The 19,665-nt window shown below is 43.0% G+C and overlaps 1 protein-coding gene across 2 annotated transcripts in view; it reads left to right on the top strand.

Annotated features, from left to right (window-relative positions):
- The first annotated feature begins 351 nt into the window (after nt 1-351).
- The window catches only part of RAD51AP1 (RAD51 associated protein 1), a 31,435-nt gene continuing 12,121 nt past the window's right edge, over nt 352-19,665 (top strand). Inside the window, exons 1-8 of one of the 2 annotated variants that reach the window (XM_040345845.1) lie at nt 352-386; nt 3,901-3,950; nt 5,441-5,570; nt 10,560-10,669; nt 12,093-12,173; nt 13,650-13,805; nt 16,028-16,171; nt 19,079-19,213. In XM_040345845.1, coding sequence (XP_040201779.1) covers nt 379-386; nt 3,901-3,950; nt 5,441-5,570; nt 10,560-10,669; nt 12,093-12,173; nt 13,650-13,805; nt 16,028-16,171; nt 19,079-19,213 — 814 coding nt within the window. In that variant the 5' untranslated portion in view covers nt 352-378. Of the gene's footprint in view, nt 387-519; nt 637-3,900; nt 3,951-5,440; nt 5,571-10,559; nt 10,670-12,092; nt 12,174-13,649; nt 13,806-16,027; nt 16,172-19,078; nt 19,214-19,665 lie in introns of those variants that run through there. The other variant, XM_040345844.1, reaches the window with a different exon arrangement.

Here is a 19,665-nt window from a genome sequence, read left to right as displayed (position 1 = left end):
CCCTTCAGCAGAGCAGGCTAGGGGCGGGGCTGGAGGTGGTGAAGCTCTATATTTTCTCTCGACCTAGGTCCCATTGCTATAGTGCTAAATTGCAAGGGGAACGCCCCCTTCTGCAGAGCAAAAGGCTAGGGGCGTGTTAGGGACGGGACTGGAGGCGGTGCTGCCGATGATTGCTCCGCCTCCGCCCGCCCGCTCTAGTCTATAGTTTTCCTGGACTGAACTGAGCGTCTGCGCATGCGTAATTGAGACCAATGAAGTTGCGCATGCGCAGTGGAGCCCCGCGATCCAGCTGTATTGGTCGAGACTTTTTTTTTACAACACCGGCAGCATCACGTGACATTAGACGAGCTAAGTTCGCAGATTCGGCGCTCTGCTGCTATGGTTAAGTAAGTATATAAAGAGATCGGACTGCTCTTTCTCATATAAATAATAACCTTTTATTTATTTATTTTTTAAGATGTTAGAGATGTTTAGAAGTAAAAGACATTTCAATGTGTAAGGTGACGGAGGCCGGCGAATGTGCGGATGTGAATGTACAGCGGGCGGGGGATTGCGCGGTTGTTTTGATCTGTGTTGGCGGACTGGAGGTGATAGAGAGGGGTCGGTGTACCCTGTCACCATGGACAGGCCTGCCAGGTGGGTAATGGTGAGAGGGGGTAGTGAGTGCCCAGAGTGCTGAGCTGATCCAGCAAAATAGGAGACATTGAAGGATAGACCTGTTGCTGTCAGATTTAATATCCTCTCCTATGTGGATCTGAAGGCAGATCTGGTTTCCGGGAGAAGAGAATGAGCTTTGTATCAGTGTTTGTGAGGCTGGGTATGTACAGTATGTGAATACACCTAGGTGTGCTCAGTTCTGCACTGTACTGTAAATCCTGGCCACTGACACTGGGTGAGACTCAGGGATTGTGTAATGTATGGGTCACACTTATCCCGGGAAAACCGGGCAGACATGCTACAATAAGAATCAGAACCGTAGTGTGCAGCATGTGACACCTGCCTTGGCAAGTTGTGTGATCTCCCCCATTCCCCTACCTGATGGAACAGTGTGAAAAATAGGGGACGAGCTTGTAGAAAGTGCAACGCCTGCCCTCTCAGGTAGTGTGCACGAAACGTTAGGTGTTAACTGTTGCTTGCTGCAGTAAAGCCAAAACAATATAATGTCCTCACAAATTGTCTATGTATTGATAGTGCATTCATTCCCAAATAAGAGAAGTACAGCGCAGGGAGGAAGGTGGGCTGGACTAGATGTCGGAGATGGTGGGCAGAAGGAGCAGGCTAGACATCGGAGATGGTGGGCAGAAGGAGCAGGCTAGACTTCGGAGATGGTGGGCAGAAGGAGCAGGCTAGACCTTCGGAGATGGTGGGCAGTAGGAGCAGGCTAGACGTCGGAGATGGTGGGCAGTAGGAGCAGGCTAGACGTCGGAGATGGTGGGCAGAAGGAGCAGGCTAGACGTCGGAGATGGTGGGCAGAAGGAGCAGGCTAGACGTCGGAGATGGTGGGCAGAAGGAGCAGGCTAGACGTCGGAGATGGTGGGCAGATGAAGCAGGTTAGACATCGGAGATGGTGGGCAGAAGGAGCAGGCTAGACGTCGGAGATGGTGGGCAGAAGGAGCAGGCTAGACCGTCGGAGATGGTGGGCAGAAGGAGCAGGCTAGACCTTCGGAGATGGTGGGCAGAAGGAGCAGGCTAGACCTTCGGAGATGGTGTGCAGAAGGAGCAGGCTAGACGTCGGAGATGGTGGGCAGAAGGAGCAGGCTAGACCTTCGGAGATGGTGGGCAGAAGGAGCAGGCTAGACCTTCGGAGATGGTGGGCAGAAGGAGCAGGCTAGACCTTCGGAGATGGTGGGCAGAAGGAGCAGGCTAGACCTTCGGAGATGGTGGGCAGAAGGAGCAGGCTAGATGTCGGAGATGGTGGGCAGAAGGAGCAGGCTAGACGTCGGAGAAGATGGGCAGATCAAGCAGGCTAGACATCGGAGATGATAGGCAGGAAAGGTGGGCTAGACCAGTGTTTCTCAACCTTTTTTCAGTTGCAGCACCCTTTAAAATTCTGCACACGAGACTTGACGACCTGTGGCTTTGTGTAACAAAAAGGCAGGCTTGATCTACAGTTTATGAACAATTTTTAGCCATTTTGCCAAGGCACCACAGGATGCCTGGGTACCATGGTTGAAAAAAGCTGGCTAGACAATCAAGCTGGTGGGCAGGAGAGGCAGGCTACACAGTGGAGCTGGTAGGCAGAAGTCACAGGCTGGACAATGTAGCTGGTAAACGGGAGGGGTGGGTTGGATAATAGAGATGATTGCTGGAGGGGTGGTTTGGACAAAAGAAAGAAACCAGTGCACGGGAAGCCTTTAAGTGCAGTAAGTAAAAACAATGACCTTTTATTAAAACACACTTAAAGCGGAGCTCCGCTATAAAAAAAAAAATAGCCAGCAGCTACAAATACTGCAGCTGCTGACTTTTAATAAATGGACACTTACCTGTCCAGGAGTCCAGCGACGTCTGCAGCAGAAGATGAGCAATCGCTCATCTATTTGCTGCCCCCACCGCCATCCTCGGCGAGGGAACCAGAAAGTGAAGTGTTCCTGCTTCACTGCCCGATTCCCTACGGCAAATGCGCGAGTCACGCTGCACCATCCTCACTGGTCCCCGTTGTGTTCTGGGAGCTGAGTGTTTCCCAGAACACAACGGGCGTGTGCGGGAAGTGACGAACTACCCGCAGGAGGACTCCCGGAGGTGGGTTCAAATATCTGCACCCCCCTGAAAGGTGCCAAATGTCACACCGGGGGGGGTTTCCGATGAGCAGAAGTTCCACTTTAGGGTGGAGCTCCCCTTTAATACATTGCACTCACAAGCAGGGGAAGGCATAAGGAAAAGCCTTCAGCAGCACAAAATGATCGTTGTCCGTGTGGATCCTGTCCGTCCCGTTCTGTCCTGATCAGGGAGAGTGATGAAAACCTCTGATGTTTATGGGAACTCTATCCAGGAGGAGAACCAATACCGGCTTCTGTCAGTCTTGATCCCACCCTGCAGAATGTTGTCACACCCAAGTCTAGTGCTGTGCAAGGACATGTTTTTGTGAAAGCCTCCCTTTCATCAGGAGGGGCATTTTGGACAACAAAGCTGCAGGCAGGATGGGTAGGCTTTGCAGCAGAGATGGTAGACGGGATGGGCAGGCTGGACAATGAAGATGGTAAGCAAGAGGGGCAAGCTGGACAAAGTAGCTGGTAGAGAGTATAGATGGACCAGATAAAAGAGGTGGCAAGCAGGAAGAGCCAGACAATGTAAACCATAGGAATAAACAATTATGAGCCATGTATGTTTGCTTCAACTAAAACCCCACCATACTTGCTAACAGGTGTGATGCAAAGCAGGAAATCTGAGAAAATCTCAATGGTGACAGAGGCAGCACTAGGGATTCCAACCACTCTTTCAAGAAATTAGGAATTATACTTTCATGTATTCATTGTATAGAATGCAAAAATTGATGAGGAAGACTAGGACCGCCGCACTCCAAAGAAGCGTTCCTGTTTAATAAAATAGGTCACAAAACTGACATGTCACAGCAGAGATTCGAAAAACACAGCTGACGTATATCATAGCTTTGATTAAGCACTGTATGACAGTGTGAAACGCGTCAGCTGTGTTTTTCTAATCTCTGCTGTGACATGTCAGTTTTGTGACCTATTTTTTAAACAGGAACGCTTTTTTTGTCCTAGTCTTCCTCATCAATTTTTGCATTTCATTGCATTGCCGGCACCCAGGGTTTTGGATTTGACGAGAGAGTTCTTTGGTCATCGGAGCGGTCACCCTTTTTCTCTTATTCATTGTATAGACTTATTTTATAATCCTTTAATCCCTTTAATTATGGATTGCTTTTTTTTTTATCTTTCTCAGGAATAAGAAATCAGTTGATTACTCACAGTTTTTAGATCTAGAAAATGATGGTAAGTTGTCTATGCCCTTTGTCTTTTTTCCTCTGATAGAACTAAATAACAAGCTTAAAGAAGGATTTTTTATTTATTTTTTACATTGTTTAGTTCCTGATGGTACAAAGTTGAGCTGCACGATTAATCATTAAAAAATCGTTAACGCGATTCAACCGCCTCACGGTCTTAATACAGCATTTCCCCGATTCATGCCAACAGAAAAAAAACCTCAGCCGGCAAATGTTTATCAACAGCAATAAAGAGAAACAATGTATCTCTTGGTTCTTTTAGATCAAAGGGATGAATTTCCATCTGTAAATGAGGGCAGTTTAACCACTTAAAGACTAAAAGTTTTTTTAACAATTGTTTTAAAAGCAGTATTTTTTTGCTAGAAAATTCTTTAGAACCCCTAAACATTTTTATATATATATATATATATATATATATATATATATATATATATATAATTTTTTTTTTTTTTTTTTTTGCAGAGACCCTAGAGAATAAAATGGAGATCGTTGCAATAATTTATGTCACACTGTATTTGCGCAGCAGTCTTTCAAAAGCAATTGTTTTACGAAAAAATACACTTTAATGACTTAAAAAAAATTAATCTGTAAAGTTAGCCCAATTTTTTTGTATAATGTGAAAGATGATGTTAAGCCGAGAATCGTGATCTTTATTCTAAGCAAAAAAAAATTGCAATTCAAATTTTATCCAGAATAGTGCAGTTCTAGTGCAAAGTATTTTTTACTTTCTAAATCCTTAGTTGCAATGTTGGTCAGGGGACCCCCCTTGGTGCATGGCTGTCTGACACTACAGCTACTTTGCTATGTAACATCTGTCCCTGTTTTCAGCACTTGGCCAAGGCAAGCACTGGTACAAGCAATGCAGAGGGAGGAGATGTGTGTAAACCTCACCTTCCTCTGCAGACCTCATGCAGGTGTTTGCCTTGGGCAAGTGCTGGGGCAACAGACGGGCGCTACCAAGCAAAGCATCCATCTCATTGCTAGTTGTGGTGGTGTTCTTTTGTCCCTACTTAATCCTGTGGGTCACAGGGGTGCACTTCGTTCTGCAGTCCTGTCATTTAGTCGTTCCAGGCTCTGAAGGGATCTCAACTTTAATGTCGTGATCCTCCCAGATGCCTGACCGGCAGCTGGCTCAGCCTGTTTGTGAAATATGTGACACGACAGTGCCTACTCAGTGAGTTAAAGGAAGTAAATGTGTGGGGATCTTCACAAAGTAAATTCACAAAGTTCAGGATCATTCACTTGAATAGACCAGAAATAATTTAAATTCAATGCTGAAATTAATATACATAACTTTACATTTTGACCATAGATGCACTTTATGGTGAAACTGTCCTTATAAATGGTGGTGTGTGTATTAAAGGTGGTAGGTGGAGACTGGGAGGGGACAAGGTGAAGCTGTGCTATCAATCCTGCCTCAAAGTAATAAGCAGGAAATACGTGTATAGGTATTTTACTTTTTTTTTTTTTTTTAAACAGATGAGGATTTCGCCTGCTCCGTACCTGTTAGTAAAAAGGCTCGGGTGGAAACAAAGAAAGATAAAAAAGAAAAAGCCACAAAAAAACCTACAGAGCAGACCTCGTCCCCTATAAATTCACAGGGTAAAAGGTAAGTCCTTGTCATATACACATCAAGGGATGGGCAAGTCCCAGCATCCAGGTAGACAATTTCAGGAGTACTGAAAGGCACTTCTATGGGATATCTTATGTTGTTTGTCTTTTACCCCAGGCTACCCAGCATCAAGCCAATTTTCGGTTGTAAATCGTACTTGGAGGCATCTCCAGACATTCTAATCTGATGCTTTAGGCCAGGGGTGCCCAATCTTTTAAAAAGCGAGAGCCACTTAAGCGATTTGGTAACTGGTCACGGGCGAAAATGAGCGGAGCGTGGCGGATGCCGCGTCGTATCTTTAGTTTGAATCCTCAAACCAAGATGGCTTCTGGCTTCGATTCGACAGGCGTACGGCTTCCTACGCCTTCGGATCGTAGGTGTAATACTTTGGTTCCCTGCTGGGTGGAGTTTGCGTTGTTTTCCGCGTCGGGTATGCTAATTGGCTGTTTACGGCGATCCACGAAGTTACGCGCGGTCGTCGCATTCTCTTACCTCGTCGCTAGTTGGCTTTTCCCGGCATAAAGTTACAGCTGCTATTTCTTGGCTTAAATTTAGACTTGCCATGTTAAAGTATGGTCGTCGTTCCCGCGTCAAATTTAAATTTTTTTTTTTTTTGCGTAAGTCGTCCGTGAATAGGAAAGGACGTAACGCACGTCGCCGTTCAAAAAATTACGTCGGTGCAACGTCATTTCGCGCAAAGCACGGTGGGAAATTTCAAAACGGAGCATGCGCAGTACGTTCGGGTCGTTTTCTGCGTCGGGTATACTAATTAGCTGTTTACGGCGATCCACGAAGGTACGCGCGTTCGTCGCATTCTCTTACGTCGCCGCTAGTCGGCTTTTCCCGTTGTAAAGTTGCGATTGCTATTTAGGTGGTGTAAAATTAGACAGCCCATGTTAAAGTATGGCCGTCGTTCCCGCGTCGAATTTCAATATTTTTTTTTGCATAAGTCGTCCGGGAATATGAAAGTATGTAACGCACGTCGCCGTTCAAAACGGGAAAACGCGGGAAATTTCAAAACGGAGCATGTGCAGTACGTTCGGCGCGGGAACGTGCCTAATTTAAATGATACACGCCCCATTTGAATTAGGCGGGCTTGCGCCGGACGGATTTACGCTATGCCGCCGCAAGTTTACAGGCAAGTGCTTTGTGAATCAAGCACTTGCCCGTAAAACTTGCGGCGGTGTAACGTAAATGCGATACGTTACGCCGCCGCAATTCTATGTGAATCTGGCCCTCTATTTTTAGATCCTGGTCCAAACACTTTGAATTATTTTTAGATCCTTGTTCTATTTTTAGATCCTCCGTTCTATTTTTAGATCCTCCGTTCTATTTTTGGATCCTCCGTTCTATTTTTAGATCCTCCGTTCTATTTTTAGATCCTGGTCTAAATACTTTGATCTATTTTTAGATCCTTGATCTATTTTTAGATCCTTGTTCTATTTTTAGATCCTTGTTCTATTTTTAGATCCGCATTCTATTTTTAGATCCGCATTCTATTTTTAGATCCGCATTCTATTTTTAGATCCTCATTCTTTTTTTAGATCCTGGTGTAAACACTTCAATCAATTTTTAGATCCTGGGTCCATTGTTAGATCCTGGTCTCAACTAGAGCTGAAACAACTAATTGACATAATCAATTGTAACTGATTCAAGATATTTCATTGGCCTTCATACATAATTCATTATTTTTTACATGTCGCTAAGAACAGTGTACTCAGCTGTGTGTGCTGAACTACATACAGGTGAGGCTGGAGGGGAGCTGGTCACCGAAGATTTTATGCATTTAGAATCACTTCTTTCTCCTGCCCAGGACTACATGTTCCATTAAACATTTCTCCGCACACATTCACAGTCACAAGTTCTGTGTATACTGACGTGTGAAGGGTGTACTGAGCTGTATGTGTGCTGCACTATAAATACTGACATGTATACATAGTGCAGCACACACACAGCTCAGTACAGTATTACTATTACACTACACAATACTCCCTAACATTGAGAACTTCAAGCCGACAGCCGCTAAGGCTATCGGGACTAGTAGTTCATACAGAGAGCTCCAGGGGTATCGGGCGGCAGCTGCGACACTGGGAACATGTTTACATGTTCCACCCTAAAATCGGGTGGAACATGTAACATTCCCAAAGGTGAACTTATCCTTATCCTTTAATACCCTGTATATACTACTTCTGAGTATCGGGGTTCTGCTCATTAGAGCTTACAATCTAGAAGAGAGGGTCAAGTGATACAACAGGTTATAACTGGGGGATGAGCTGATGGAGAAAATGAAAATATAGTTAGGTGTGTGTAGGGTAGGCTTCTGTGAAGAGAAGTGTTTTAGAGTAGGATATAATCAGACAGGTTGGGGTTAGGAGTTCCATAGGATTGGAGAGTTTCTGGAAAAGTCCTGGAGGCAAGCATGGAAGGAGGTGACATTTAAGCTAGAGAGCAGGAGGTCTTGAGCGGAATGAAGAGAACAAATAGGTTGGTATTTAGAGTCTAGTGATGTAGCTCGGGGCTAAGTTGTTAGTATTTTGAATTTAATTTGTTGGGTGAGCAGAAGTCAGTGGAGGGATTGACAGAGAGGAGTAGCATACACTAAGTGATTGGTAAGGTGGATGAGTTGGGGGGCAGCATTCATGATGGATTGAAGGGGTGACAGACTATGTAGAGGTAAGCCAATGAGTAGGGAGTTGCAGCAGTTGAGGCGAGAGATGACCAAGGAGTGAATCAAGAGCTTTGTTGCGTCATTGGTTAGAAAGGGGCGTATTTTGACGATGTTGCGGAGGTTGAGGCGGCAAGACTTGTACATGGGGACGAAAGGAGAGTTCAGAGTCCAGGACTACACCTAGGACCTTGGCATGTGGGGATGGGCTTATAGTTGAGCCATCGATTTTGACAGATCAGGGGAAGGGGGGATCGTGGGGGAAAAAGAATTATAAGTTTGGTTTTGGATAGATTGAGTCTGTGACATCCAAACTGATATATATGTTAGTAAATTTGTAATACGTGAGGAGATGGAGGGAGTGAGCTGAGGGGTAGAGAAATGGATTTGGATGTCGTCAGCGTAGAGGTGGTATTGGAAGCCATGGGAGGCTGTCGGCTGACCCAGGAAGGAGGTGTAGATTGAAAATAGGAGAGGTCCAAGAACAGAACCTTGGGGGACCCCAACAGAGAAAAGAATAGGAAGTAGAATTGTAAGTAACGCTAAAGGTGCGGTTGAGGAAGATTATTATGAAAATCTTGGGGGCGTGGCTTAAATTGTGCTACATTTTGGGGGTGGCTTAAATGGGGTGTGGTTTAATAGTCCAAGGTGACTTGCATAGTGCAGAATGCAGTCATGTAAAATAGGGAGTGTACAGTGCGTTGTGTATGGCGATGGGGAGTATGTGCAGGAGAGGAGTGTGGAGTGAACGGCAGTGGGTATTATGTGAAGAAGAGGGGTATGGAGTGTATTGGTGGTATGTAGTTTGTGCAGGAGAGAAGTGCAGTGTAGGTGGGTATGATGTGCACGTGAGTGTGGAGTGTACAACGGTGGGTAGTATGTGCAGGATGGTGTCAGTATTTTTCTTCTTATTTTTTTCAAAATCCTTTTTTGGGGGGCCAGTGGATGGTGTCAGTAGAGCGATGGACAGTGCCAGAATTTTTTATTTTATTTTTCAATTTTTTTTTTTTAATTTTTTTCACAATGATTGGGAGGTGCGGGGGGTTGTGGATGTGTTAGTTTATTTTTTTTACAATTTTGTAAAAATGTAATGGTATTTTTTTATTTTTTAATACTTTTTTCACAGTGCTTCTGGGGAAGGGGAGGTATGTGTCAGTAAGACAGTGAATGGTGTCAGTAGTTTTTTATTTGTATACAGTTGAATGTGTTTTTATATCATAGGGCACTTGCGGGTGTCAGGGAGCCACAGCCCAAATGCGGGAGACTTGGGATGTCTGGAGTTGCCAAAAGGGAGAGGTGCAAAACCCAAACTGGAAAGAGGATCAAATGTCTCTAAAAGTGAGAGAAATCTGGGAGATCTGTAAATCCCAAACAGAACGTTTCCAGGCTCCCTTTAAGACACTCTGCTACAGTGTGTATAGGCATAGCCAGGGGCGTTTTATTTGGCCGAATGACACTCCTGACTTTGTTCTTGGGAAGAGCAGTGCAGTATTAATCCTGTGAGGGGGCTGGGTTCACACTTATGCGATGCCAGACATTGCATGTGATTCACATTGCATGCGATGTCTGTGCAATGCAAATTCAGCCATACAGGTTGTATGGATAAAATCGCATCACGTTCGTACCCAAAGATTGTAGCACCCTTTTTTTTTCTGTCCACACTTGAATTCGATTTAAACGTCCACGTGAGCGGATTTTACAGTTCGCACTGCATTCTTCAAACCGATTTGGGGGTGTCATGGACTTTATATTGACACCCGTAGCGGTTCGCAGAGAGCAGTGTAAACTGCCTGCGAGTCAGGCGTGATGTGGGAAACGCTGTGGTTCCCGCATCGCACCAGTGTGGACCCAGCTGGAGTGCCAGTCAGAGCGCTTGTGAGCTACTTAGTGTAAACTGGGCTCTGTGCAGCCTATAAGAATGGCTCCCACAGAATTATAAGGTAATCAAAATGCAAATAGTGAGGGGAAGCGATAATGCTATTTTAAATTTTATAGTATAAAAACAAGGTGTAAGGGTTACGTTACTAAAGATGTTGAGTATCCTCATTCAAACTGTAGCTTTGATGTGCAAATAAAATAAACCGCAATTTCCTTTTCACATTATTGGATCAATAAAATGAATCCTGCTTTTTATTTAGATTCCATTTGTACATTAGCCTTATAGTGTTTCCCATACCATCTGAATAAGATTCTCACTTAGTGGCTTTTATAAGGACCTTATTATCCATACTAACTTGGGAATTGTAGTAAGATTCCGGTAGGTTGTCTGTACTCTGTATAAACATATAATAAAGCTTTTCTTACACTTTTTGTTCTTTAAGGTTGCCTTTGGATGAAAAAATTTACCAGAGAGATTTGGAAGTCGCTTTGGCATTGTCTGTACAGAAAACATCAGTGATTATAGAAAATGATGGAAATACTCTCAGAACCGGTATGCTTACAATGCGTTAATGGTCGTCTGTAGGACTGGCTTTATGTATTATCTAGTTTGTGTAGTCCTGCGTGGAAAAGAGGTCCGACAGATATTGCTTTTAGTAGCGTTGCACCGATATCAGTATCAGTGCCGATACTAAGCATTTGCATGATGCAAATGCTCCGAAAATACTAAAACCGACACCTTCATACTTGGTTCACATATGTGCTGGCAGTGCGATTTTCAAAGCCTGGTCCGGTGCGTTTTTGTTCAGAGGTTCAGGTGCGAGTCCAATGCGAATTGTAGTGTTTCAGATTAAAAATGGGACTAAAATCGCACAGGACTCTTTTTCAAATCGTACTGCAGCCAGCCCGCACATAGGTTAACAGGCTGTAAAAACTCACTGAAACTGATGTCTCTGCAAGTAAAATCTGTGCAGTTTTCCCATCAGTTTTCATGCATGTACTGTATGGTGTGCCACAAAGTCACATGACACTAAAAATAGGTATCTGTAATTAGTACTTGAGAAAAAGTATCAGTACTCAGACCTGGTCTTAAAAAAACTGGTATCAGTGCATCCCCAGCTATTAGTGTATACAAACGCCTGAAGGTTTCATGTGTGTTCCTTAAAGAAGAACTCCAAGAAATATATCTGTGTTTAGAATCTGCTGGCTTATTAATCGTTGCATGTAGTGGTGTATGTCACATCCTGGATCTCTTTTATTGACGTTTTACAATTTAGCAGAACACCGATGGCACAGCTCATACACTGATATAAATGATGCAGCTCTCCTACATAGCAACACTACTGCCCACTCCTCCTTTCTCCTGTCCTTTCACAGAATGCTTCATATTTTTTAATGAATTCATAAAATACAAAACATTCTGTGATTTGGAAAGAGGAGGCTATATACGGTACCTATAGATTTATATTAATTGCCAACATTTACAGCGCATATAGTAAATACATCGGTTAAACCAATCTTGTAAAATATGTGCAGTGAAAAAAAAATATTATAGTCCAACTAGTATTATCTTCTAGATTGTAATCTCTAATGAGCAGGGCCCTCTGATCCCTCCTGTATTGAATTGTATTGTCTTCCCTGGTGTAAAGCGATGCGCAGACTGTTGGCGCTATATAAATCCTGTATAATAATAATAATATTATTATTAAAACGAAATTCTTAATTGTGATCCATTTAATGAACAACCATCCTCCAATAAAGTGCTCTGTGTGGCAAAATTCATAATAAAAGTGCTCTGGGTAAAAAAGAAAGGTAAGTGCAGGTATGTTCTGCCTCAACAGCTGCCTGATTAATAGATTGATAGGATTTAATATATCTCTTAGACAGATTTTTATTTTATTTTTTCCTAAGTTTAAATAGTTTTGTTGTTGCAATCTTGTTTATCCCTATGGCTCAGTTTTCTGTGTGTTTTGCAGTATCCCCTGACTTCCTTCCCACTGATGACAAAGATCCAGAAGTGTCTTTCTCAAACTGTAGCGTGGACAGCAGTGTTCTGGGTAATACAATTTTTTGTGTTTTGTATAGACATAAATGCAAATCAGTTTTTGAAAACCTGTCGGACAAATGACATGAGGCACTGTGAAGATTATATTTTGTTCTTCCGTATTCTCTCTTCTTATTAAGACAAAGGGTCTCCCCTTCCTCCTACAGCCCTCTTGTAAACCACAGCAGGACCCATGGCTGACGTACTTTGATGCAGTTTTTCCCTGTTTGATATCATGCATTTATAGAGCCATTCTATGCCTGAAAATGTTGCTGTATCAGATTGTATATATGTATTACCTCTCTGCTCTTCCCTGAAAAGTGGGCAAATATAGGGGGACTAAGGAACTTGGGGCCAGATTCACAGAGAAAATACGCCGGAGTATCTACTGATACTCCGGCGTATTTTCAAATTTGCCGCGTCGTATCTTTATTTGTAATTCACAAAAAAGATACGACGGCTTTTGGCTAAGATCCGACAGGCGTACAGCTTTGTACGCCTTCGGATCCTAGGTGTAATTTTCCGGCGGACGCTGGGTGGAGTTTGCGTCGTTTTCCAGCGTCGGGTATGCAAATTAGCCGATCCACGAAGATACACGCGTTCGTCGCAATCTCTTACATCGTCGCTAGTCGGTTCTTCCCGTTGCAAACTTAGGCCTGCTTTTTCATGGCTTATATTTAGAACAGCCATGTTACAGTATGGCCGTCGTTCCCGCGTCGAATTTCAAATTTTTTTTTTTTTTGCGTAAGACGTCCGGGAATACGAAACGACGTAACGCACGTCACCGTTCAAAAAAACGTCGGGGCTCCGTAGTTTCGCGCAAAGCACGTCGGGAAATTTTCACACGGAGCATGCGCAGAACGTTCGGCGCGGGAACACGCCTAATTTAAATGGTGCCCGCCCCATTTGAATTAGGCAGGCTTGCGCCAAGCGGATTTACGTTACACCGACGCAAGTTTACAGGTAAGAGCTTTGCGAATCAGGCACTTACGCTGTAAACCTGCGGCGGTGTAACGTAAATGGGATACGTTACGCCGCCGTAGTGTAACGTATTTGTACCTGAATCTGGCCCTTAGTGTTGTTGTTTTTTCCCCCCCCTCGCGTATTGGGTGGAGATTGAAAGGTTGCACAACCGTGGTCGTTTTTTTTTTTTTTTTTTGTTACTGTGTGGAGGGACATTTCAGCCTCGCATTGTTTCCAGGACAGAAAGTGGTAGGGAATACCAAAGTTTTGAGTTGAGAAAGGAATAGTGGAGAAAAATCTTTGATGGGGGGGGGGGGGGGGAACACTTTACAAAGGAGAATGCCTCAATCATTCCCTACTCCTATAAATAAAACAAAGTTGGGGTTTTACAAACACTTAAATGGGTTGTAAACCCTCCTGTTTTTACTCATCCTGTGTCCCACAATGTACTCAAGGAAAAGGATTTTACAGTAAGTGAAAAAAAAAATATATAACATTCTCCCTACCCCCCCACAATACTCCATAGGTCTTGAAGAGATCACAGAGAGCAATGAAGAGGCAGTAAATGGAAGGAGTCGCAGGCAAGCTGCATCTAAGGCAATCGCAGAGCAGAGAAAACTCCTGAAAGATGACAGCAGCAGTGAAGAGGATGCAGATGAATTTAAACCAGACGCTGCAGTTTGTAAGTCGCATTTCTACTTTTGCTTCGGATTTTCAGTACAGCTTTAGGCTGTCGGCCATACACAAAAAATATACAAGCTGACATGTTGAAAATACAGCTCCTAGTGAATTGGCTTCACAGCAGAGTAAATCATCAATTTGATTAAAGCATGAAACTTATACTTGTAATGCTTATTTTGGATCCTTGACTTAAAAAAACGTTCATGCTAGTGGGTCAGGATGACAGCTAGGGAATTTATATACACGCAAGTAAAAAAGTCCTTAGAGTGCCGTTTTGAATATTGGAACTTTGTCTAAATGGACTAAGGACTTTTTTTTACTTGCGTGTATATAAAGCAGCTGCTTTTATTTACATAGACTGGCATCATCAATTAAAATATCTACGTCCATGTTTTGGGAACTTCATTTTTCCTGAGCGGTGCAATTAGGCCTTTTTAGACACTGAAATTATTAATATAAATTTATATTTATAAAATTTTTTATTTATTTTTTGTATACTCAGTCCAGCCATGTGATGTCATGGGTTTTTCTTCTGGCAGTGGGCACCTCCTGAATTATGAAGAGAACAGCTTTGCATAATGTCTACACTGTTCTCTTATAAGTCCATGGCATCTTGGTAACCTGCGCCTATGTGGTGGGTCCTTGATCCCCTGATCCCACACAGTGAGTTGAATGACACGTTATGTTATTTTAACGCACAAGAGGAACAATGCTGGATTCCAGAACAGTGAGCCTGTGGGGACAGCGCAAGGTATATAGGGTGAGAATTACAGTGAGATCTGCTTTTATTATTTTAACATGAGCAGGGCAATTTTCTTCTTTTTTTTTTTTTTTCTTTTTTAATTTTATTAAAGTATGTGAACCCTTATCTAATACAAAATGTTTGTGTACGTAAAAAAAACAAAAATGTGTGTGTATGTGTGTGTGTGTGTGTATATGTATATATGTGTGTGTGTGTATGTGTATGTGTGTGTGTATATATATATATATATATATATATATGTATCTATCTCGTATTTATCTGCATATAACACGCACCCTAATATTAAGAGGGAAGTTTAAGAAAAAAACTTACATTTTAAATGCCCATCAATGCAGCCTTATCAGTGTCCACATATATATATATATATATATATATATATATATATATATATATATATATATATATATATATATATATATATATATATATATATATATATATATATCTCTATATCTATATCTCTATATCTATCTTTTTTTCTTTATAAGTGACCCACATAAGGGGCTTAGAGAGCTGGGGGTGGAGACTGCAGGGACAGCAATATTCTGATCTTCCCAGTGAGGAGCTGTGTCAGAAGGAGGTAAAGAAACAGCAGTACACAGACCCTCCCAGTAAAGAGTTCTGAAGGAGGGGGTGTCAGCAGATATCTGACCATTCAATTACAGGCAGGCTGTGCTCTCGCATAGAATGCAAAAAGAAAACTGACTACACTGGGTTGGATGTGCTTCCATGCCTCACGTGGTCAGTTTGCATTAGGAAGGGAGACTGGTAGGATCACCAGGTATTCCACACAAAGAAATGCAACGAGAACCAGATACTTTTTCATACAAGTACAACAGCTGCATATCAGGAATATGAAATGTTGGGGTAGCCCATTCAGTTTAAAATAGAAATTAAAGGCAAAATATTTGTGTATAGATATAAAAACATTATAAATACCCCCCCCCCTTTTTTTTTTTAAGTGATCACATTCCCTCTGTTCTCATCTGTATAAGAAGCTCAGGGAGGAGAAACGGCAGTACATTGATCTTCCTGTGTCATGTCGGCACAATTCTGATCATTGGATTAACTCCCAGCAGAGCTAGAAGACTGCCAATGCTGTGCTCTCATGCCTAGTATGGTCAGTTTGAGAAAGGAAAGCAGGGGGACTAGCAGAAACAGAAGTTATTTCACACAAAGGAAGCAATATAAAGAGAACAGGATAACCTTTAACACAAGTACACAGTATAGCAGGCACATATAAGGAATATGAAATGTTGGGTTTACATATTGAGCTGTAGTCAAGTTTTTACAGACATTTTACATCTTCCCTGCTCTGTCCAAAATGTTTTGGCTGGAGCTGGGATGTAAGTTGCTAGTTTTAGATGCAAATAATATATGAATTATTTAACTGACTGAATAATATCTCAGAATAAGCACCATCTCTTGGTAAAGCTTACCGGTCAGCTCTGCTTTTTCAGATGGGGACTCTGACACCGATGAGAGTTACAGTGGCGATGATGAAGAATTTGAAGTCGAGAAATCCGAAAAAGCAGGAGCAAGCAATGCTCTGAAGGCCAAGAATGAGAAGAAAGGAAAAACCACTCCAAAGTCCAAGAGAAGAGGTATGGAGATTGTAATATTTCTCATATCACCTCATCGCAAGATATCGATGTGATTCTGAAGTCTCACATCTCTGTAGCATATCCTGTATGTGACTGGGTTGCATTTTGTTGTCATATGTGGTGACTTCATGTTAGTATGGAAGATCCAAATGTTCATGAAATGTCATCTGACATTTGAATGGGCTGCCAGTGCTCCGGAATGGATCATAACATGCAGCATTTTTTTCAAGGCAGCAGACCACAAAGCACGGTAGTGTGTCACTGTGCATTTTGTTGAAGGAATGACATGTCTTGCGCATTGCACCGAATCGCAAAAGAGTGTTCCAGTCCTTATATTTCTCTTGAAATCAGGTCTTTAAGGGGCTGTAAAGGTTTGTGGTTTTAAAAAACAAAAAAATCACAAACCTTTCATACTTGCCTCCTCTGTGCAGTTGGTTTTGAACAGAGTTGCTCGATCCTCCTCTTCTGGGGTCCCTCAGTGGCGCTTCTGGCTCCTCCTCTTCTCGAGTGCCCCATCGGAGAAGCGCTCTCCCTCGGGACACCCGTGAGGGTGCGTTCCCGTGTCCTGCTGCTGCGTCTATTGACACAGACAGCAGAACTTGGCCCCAGCGCTATTAGATTTGAATGACAGAAGCGGGACCCAATGGCTGCGCTTCTATCAATTTAGTTAGTCGGGACACAAGACACTGGCCGGAGCTGGTGCTCGCCTCTGGCGTGAGGAAGGGAGGATTCAGGTAAGTAAAACTGGGGCACTGGGGGGTTGCTGCACTGCAAGAGGTTTTTCACCTCAATGCATAGAATGCAATGAGGTGAAAAACCACAAGGGTTTACACCCCTTTTAAGTTTGTTTGTACATCACCTGCACTATCCTAGTCATGCAAAACTTGTACGGTTTTTAGAGAGAATGTGTGGAGCCATATAATACAATTATGAAAGTTAAGTACACAATGTAGTTGTGCTAGACTTGTCCCTGTGAGCAACCATTATGCAAAACACCATGACATAAAGTACATGTATTTATCTTGAAGCTTTGTCCTTGTGTATTTTTAAACGCTACCTGATTCAATGTATGACGGCTTCTAAAACTAGATAAGTTGTAGCTAAAGTGTATGTCAACTAGGGTTGTCCCGATACCGAACATTTGCACGAATACTTGTACTCGCAAAAATGCTCCCGATATGATATCTGGGAGAGATTAGTCAACCCGGTGCAACCTTGAAGTCGGTGGGCGGAAGTGGCGCTCCGTGTTGACGTCAGCAGTTGGATATCCCGACACCCATCTTGTTACACCCTGCACGCGGCCGCAGTAAGCCAGCAGTGGACATCTTGTTACACCCAGCCCATATAGTTTGGGCTGGGTTTAACAAGATGGCCGCTGCTGCTTTTATGCGTCAAGTGCAAGGAATACCAAGATAGGTGTCGCAGGCAGCCTATCCTCCCATGGCATTTCAATGCCTGCCCATAAATGCCACATGTCAGTGCCCAATGCAAATACGTGCCAGCCACCTATCAATGGCATCCGTCAGTGCTCATCAGTGTGCTCCTCAATACTTATGCAAGAAAATAAAACACTACACCCCCCCCATCGCACTCTCCGATCATCTAACCAAAACCTCCTCTACATCCCCAAGTACAACTACAAATCAAAGGGAGAACGAAGATTTGCAGTCCAAGGACCACGGCTATGGAACGCTCTACCAACGGACATCCGCATGGAAGAAAACATCGAGCCTTCAGGAAAAAACTTAAGACGCACCTCTTCTGAAGGATAAGGACGACATCAGATGGAAAAAGCACCTTGAGGCGATTTAGTTCGCATGTGTAGCGCTATACAAGTTATTCACTCACTCATATCAGTGCCATCTAATCTGTCGTGTGCTTTGTTAACTGTCACATGACATTAAAAAAAGTATCTGTATCGGCGAGTACTTGAAAAAAGTACAGTACTTGTACTCGGTCTTAAAAAAGTGGTAGCGGGACAACCCTAATGCCAACATTAAAGTGGTTATAAAACCCATTCATGAAATCTGACCTGGTCACATATATCTGTAGTGTTTACTTATCTCTCTCCAAAGCCCTAAGTGCTGTGTCTTTCTGCTGCTCCATTCCTCTTGTTATCAGCCTGATAACTTTTGACAAGATCTCCTACAAAGGAGATAAAAGCAGTTGGAAATTTGTGTCGTGGAGGGAACTTAGACCTAGATAAGCGGAGAGCTTGTCTATTCAGACTGCAGCTCTGCAAGTTTCTTTGTTTCACTGCCTATGTGGAAGGGAGGGGGGGTGTGCCTTTCCTCCAATCAGCTCTTACAGTGTACTACTAAAACAAGAAGAAAGCTTTATAACACGATGTGCACTTTCTAAAGAATGTAGAAAGCTGAAGATGGCAGACATGCATGTAAAACCTATGTAGGGAGATTTTTTTAATCTCTGTGTATCATCCAAGGCTGTTCACTTCACTGGGTATGGGAGAGGGTTTACATCCACTTCACTATGAACTTCTCTTATTTGCTCCCTTTTGGTCTGTTCAAACCATCATGAGTGTTTTATCTGTTCAAGTTTAAAAAAAAATAACGGTTGATGCTGCCAGAAATTTTGGGAGCTGAGAATGTCCTATGTGTTTAATGCTGGATTCTTATCAGTTTTATTATTCTGTTATCGCTGTGAACTACTACAGAACACCTCTCCTCTATGTTATGGAGAAAAGAAAGAAGTGTCCTATCCTGGGGTGACAACGCTGCTCCTCCATAGATACAGTACGATGAGTGAGTGTTGTTACCCTAGGACAGGAAGTATATTACTGGCAGGATCATCAGGTGGAAATAAAGCCTGGGAAAAAAAACTAATGCAAACACCACATCTAGCTACAATATATTATTTTGGGTTAAGCTATTGTTTACCTTATTTCAGGTGGTGACTCTGAAAATGAAAGCAGTTTTAGTGAAGATGAAGAGTTTGTAGTTAAGAAGTCTAAAAAGACACCAAGCAAATGTGCAAAACCCAGGAGCGCAAAGAAAGAAAACTCCCCACCGTCCAAGACCGTCTGTAAGAAACCATATTTAGATCATTTCTCTGGTATCTTTTACAAAAATATCAGTCTGATGCTTCACACATCTGTATGTATCTTTTGGGATTTTATGTTGCATCCTTAGAAGTTTCGAAATACTCTGCTACTAGAACCATTACCTGCATGAAGAGTGTTTGGGACAGATTCACATACAATTGCGGCCGTGTAACGTAACCCGTTTACGTTACACCGCCGCAAGTTTACAGTGTTAGTGCCCGATCCACAAAGCACTTACCTGTAAACTTGCGGCCGTGTATCGTAAACACGTCCGGCGCAAGCCCGCCCAATTCAAATGGGGCGGGTACCATTTAAATTAGGTGCGCTCCTGCGCCGGACGTACTGCACATGCTCCGTTCTCAATTTTCCCGACGTGCTTTGCGCGAAATACGGCGGCGCGACGTGTTTGTGAATCGCGATGTGCGTAACGTAC

Source organism: Rana temporaria, chromosome 3, assembly GCF_905171775.1.
Source record: "Rana temporaria chromosome 3, aRanTem1.1, whole genome shotgun sequence".
NCBI lineage: Eukaryota > Metazoa > Chordata > Amphibia > Anura > Ranidae > Rana > Rana temporaria.
Note: the sequence above shows the minus strand (reverse complement) of the source record. Positions and strands in the feature narration are given on the sequence as shown.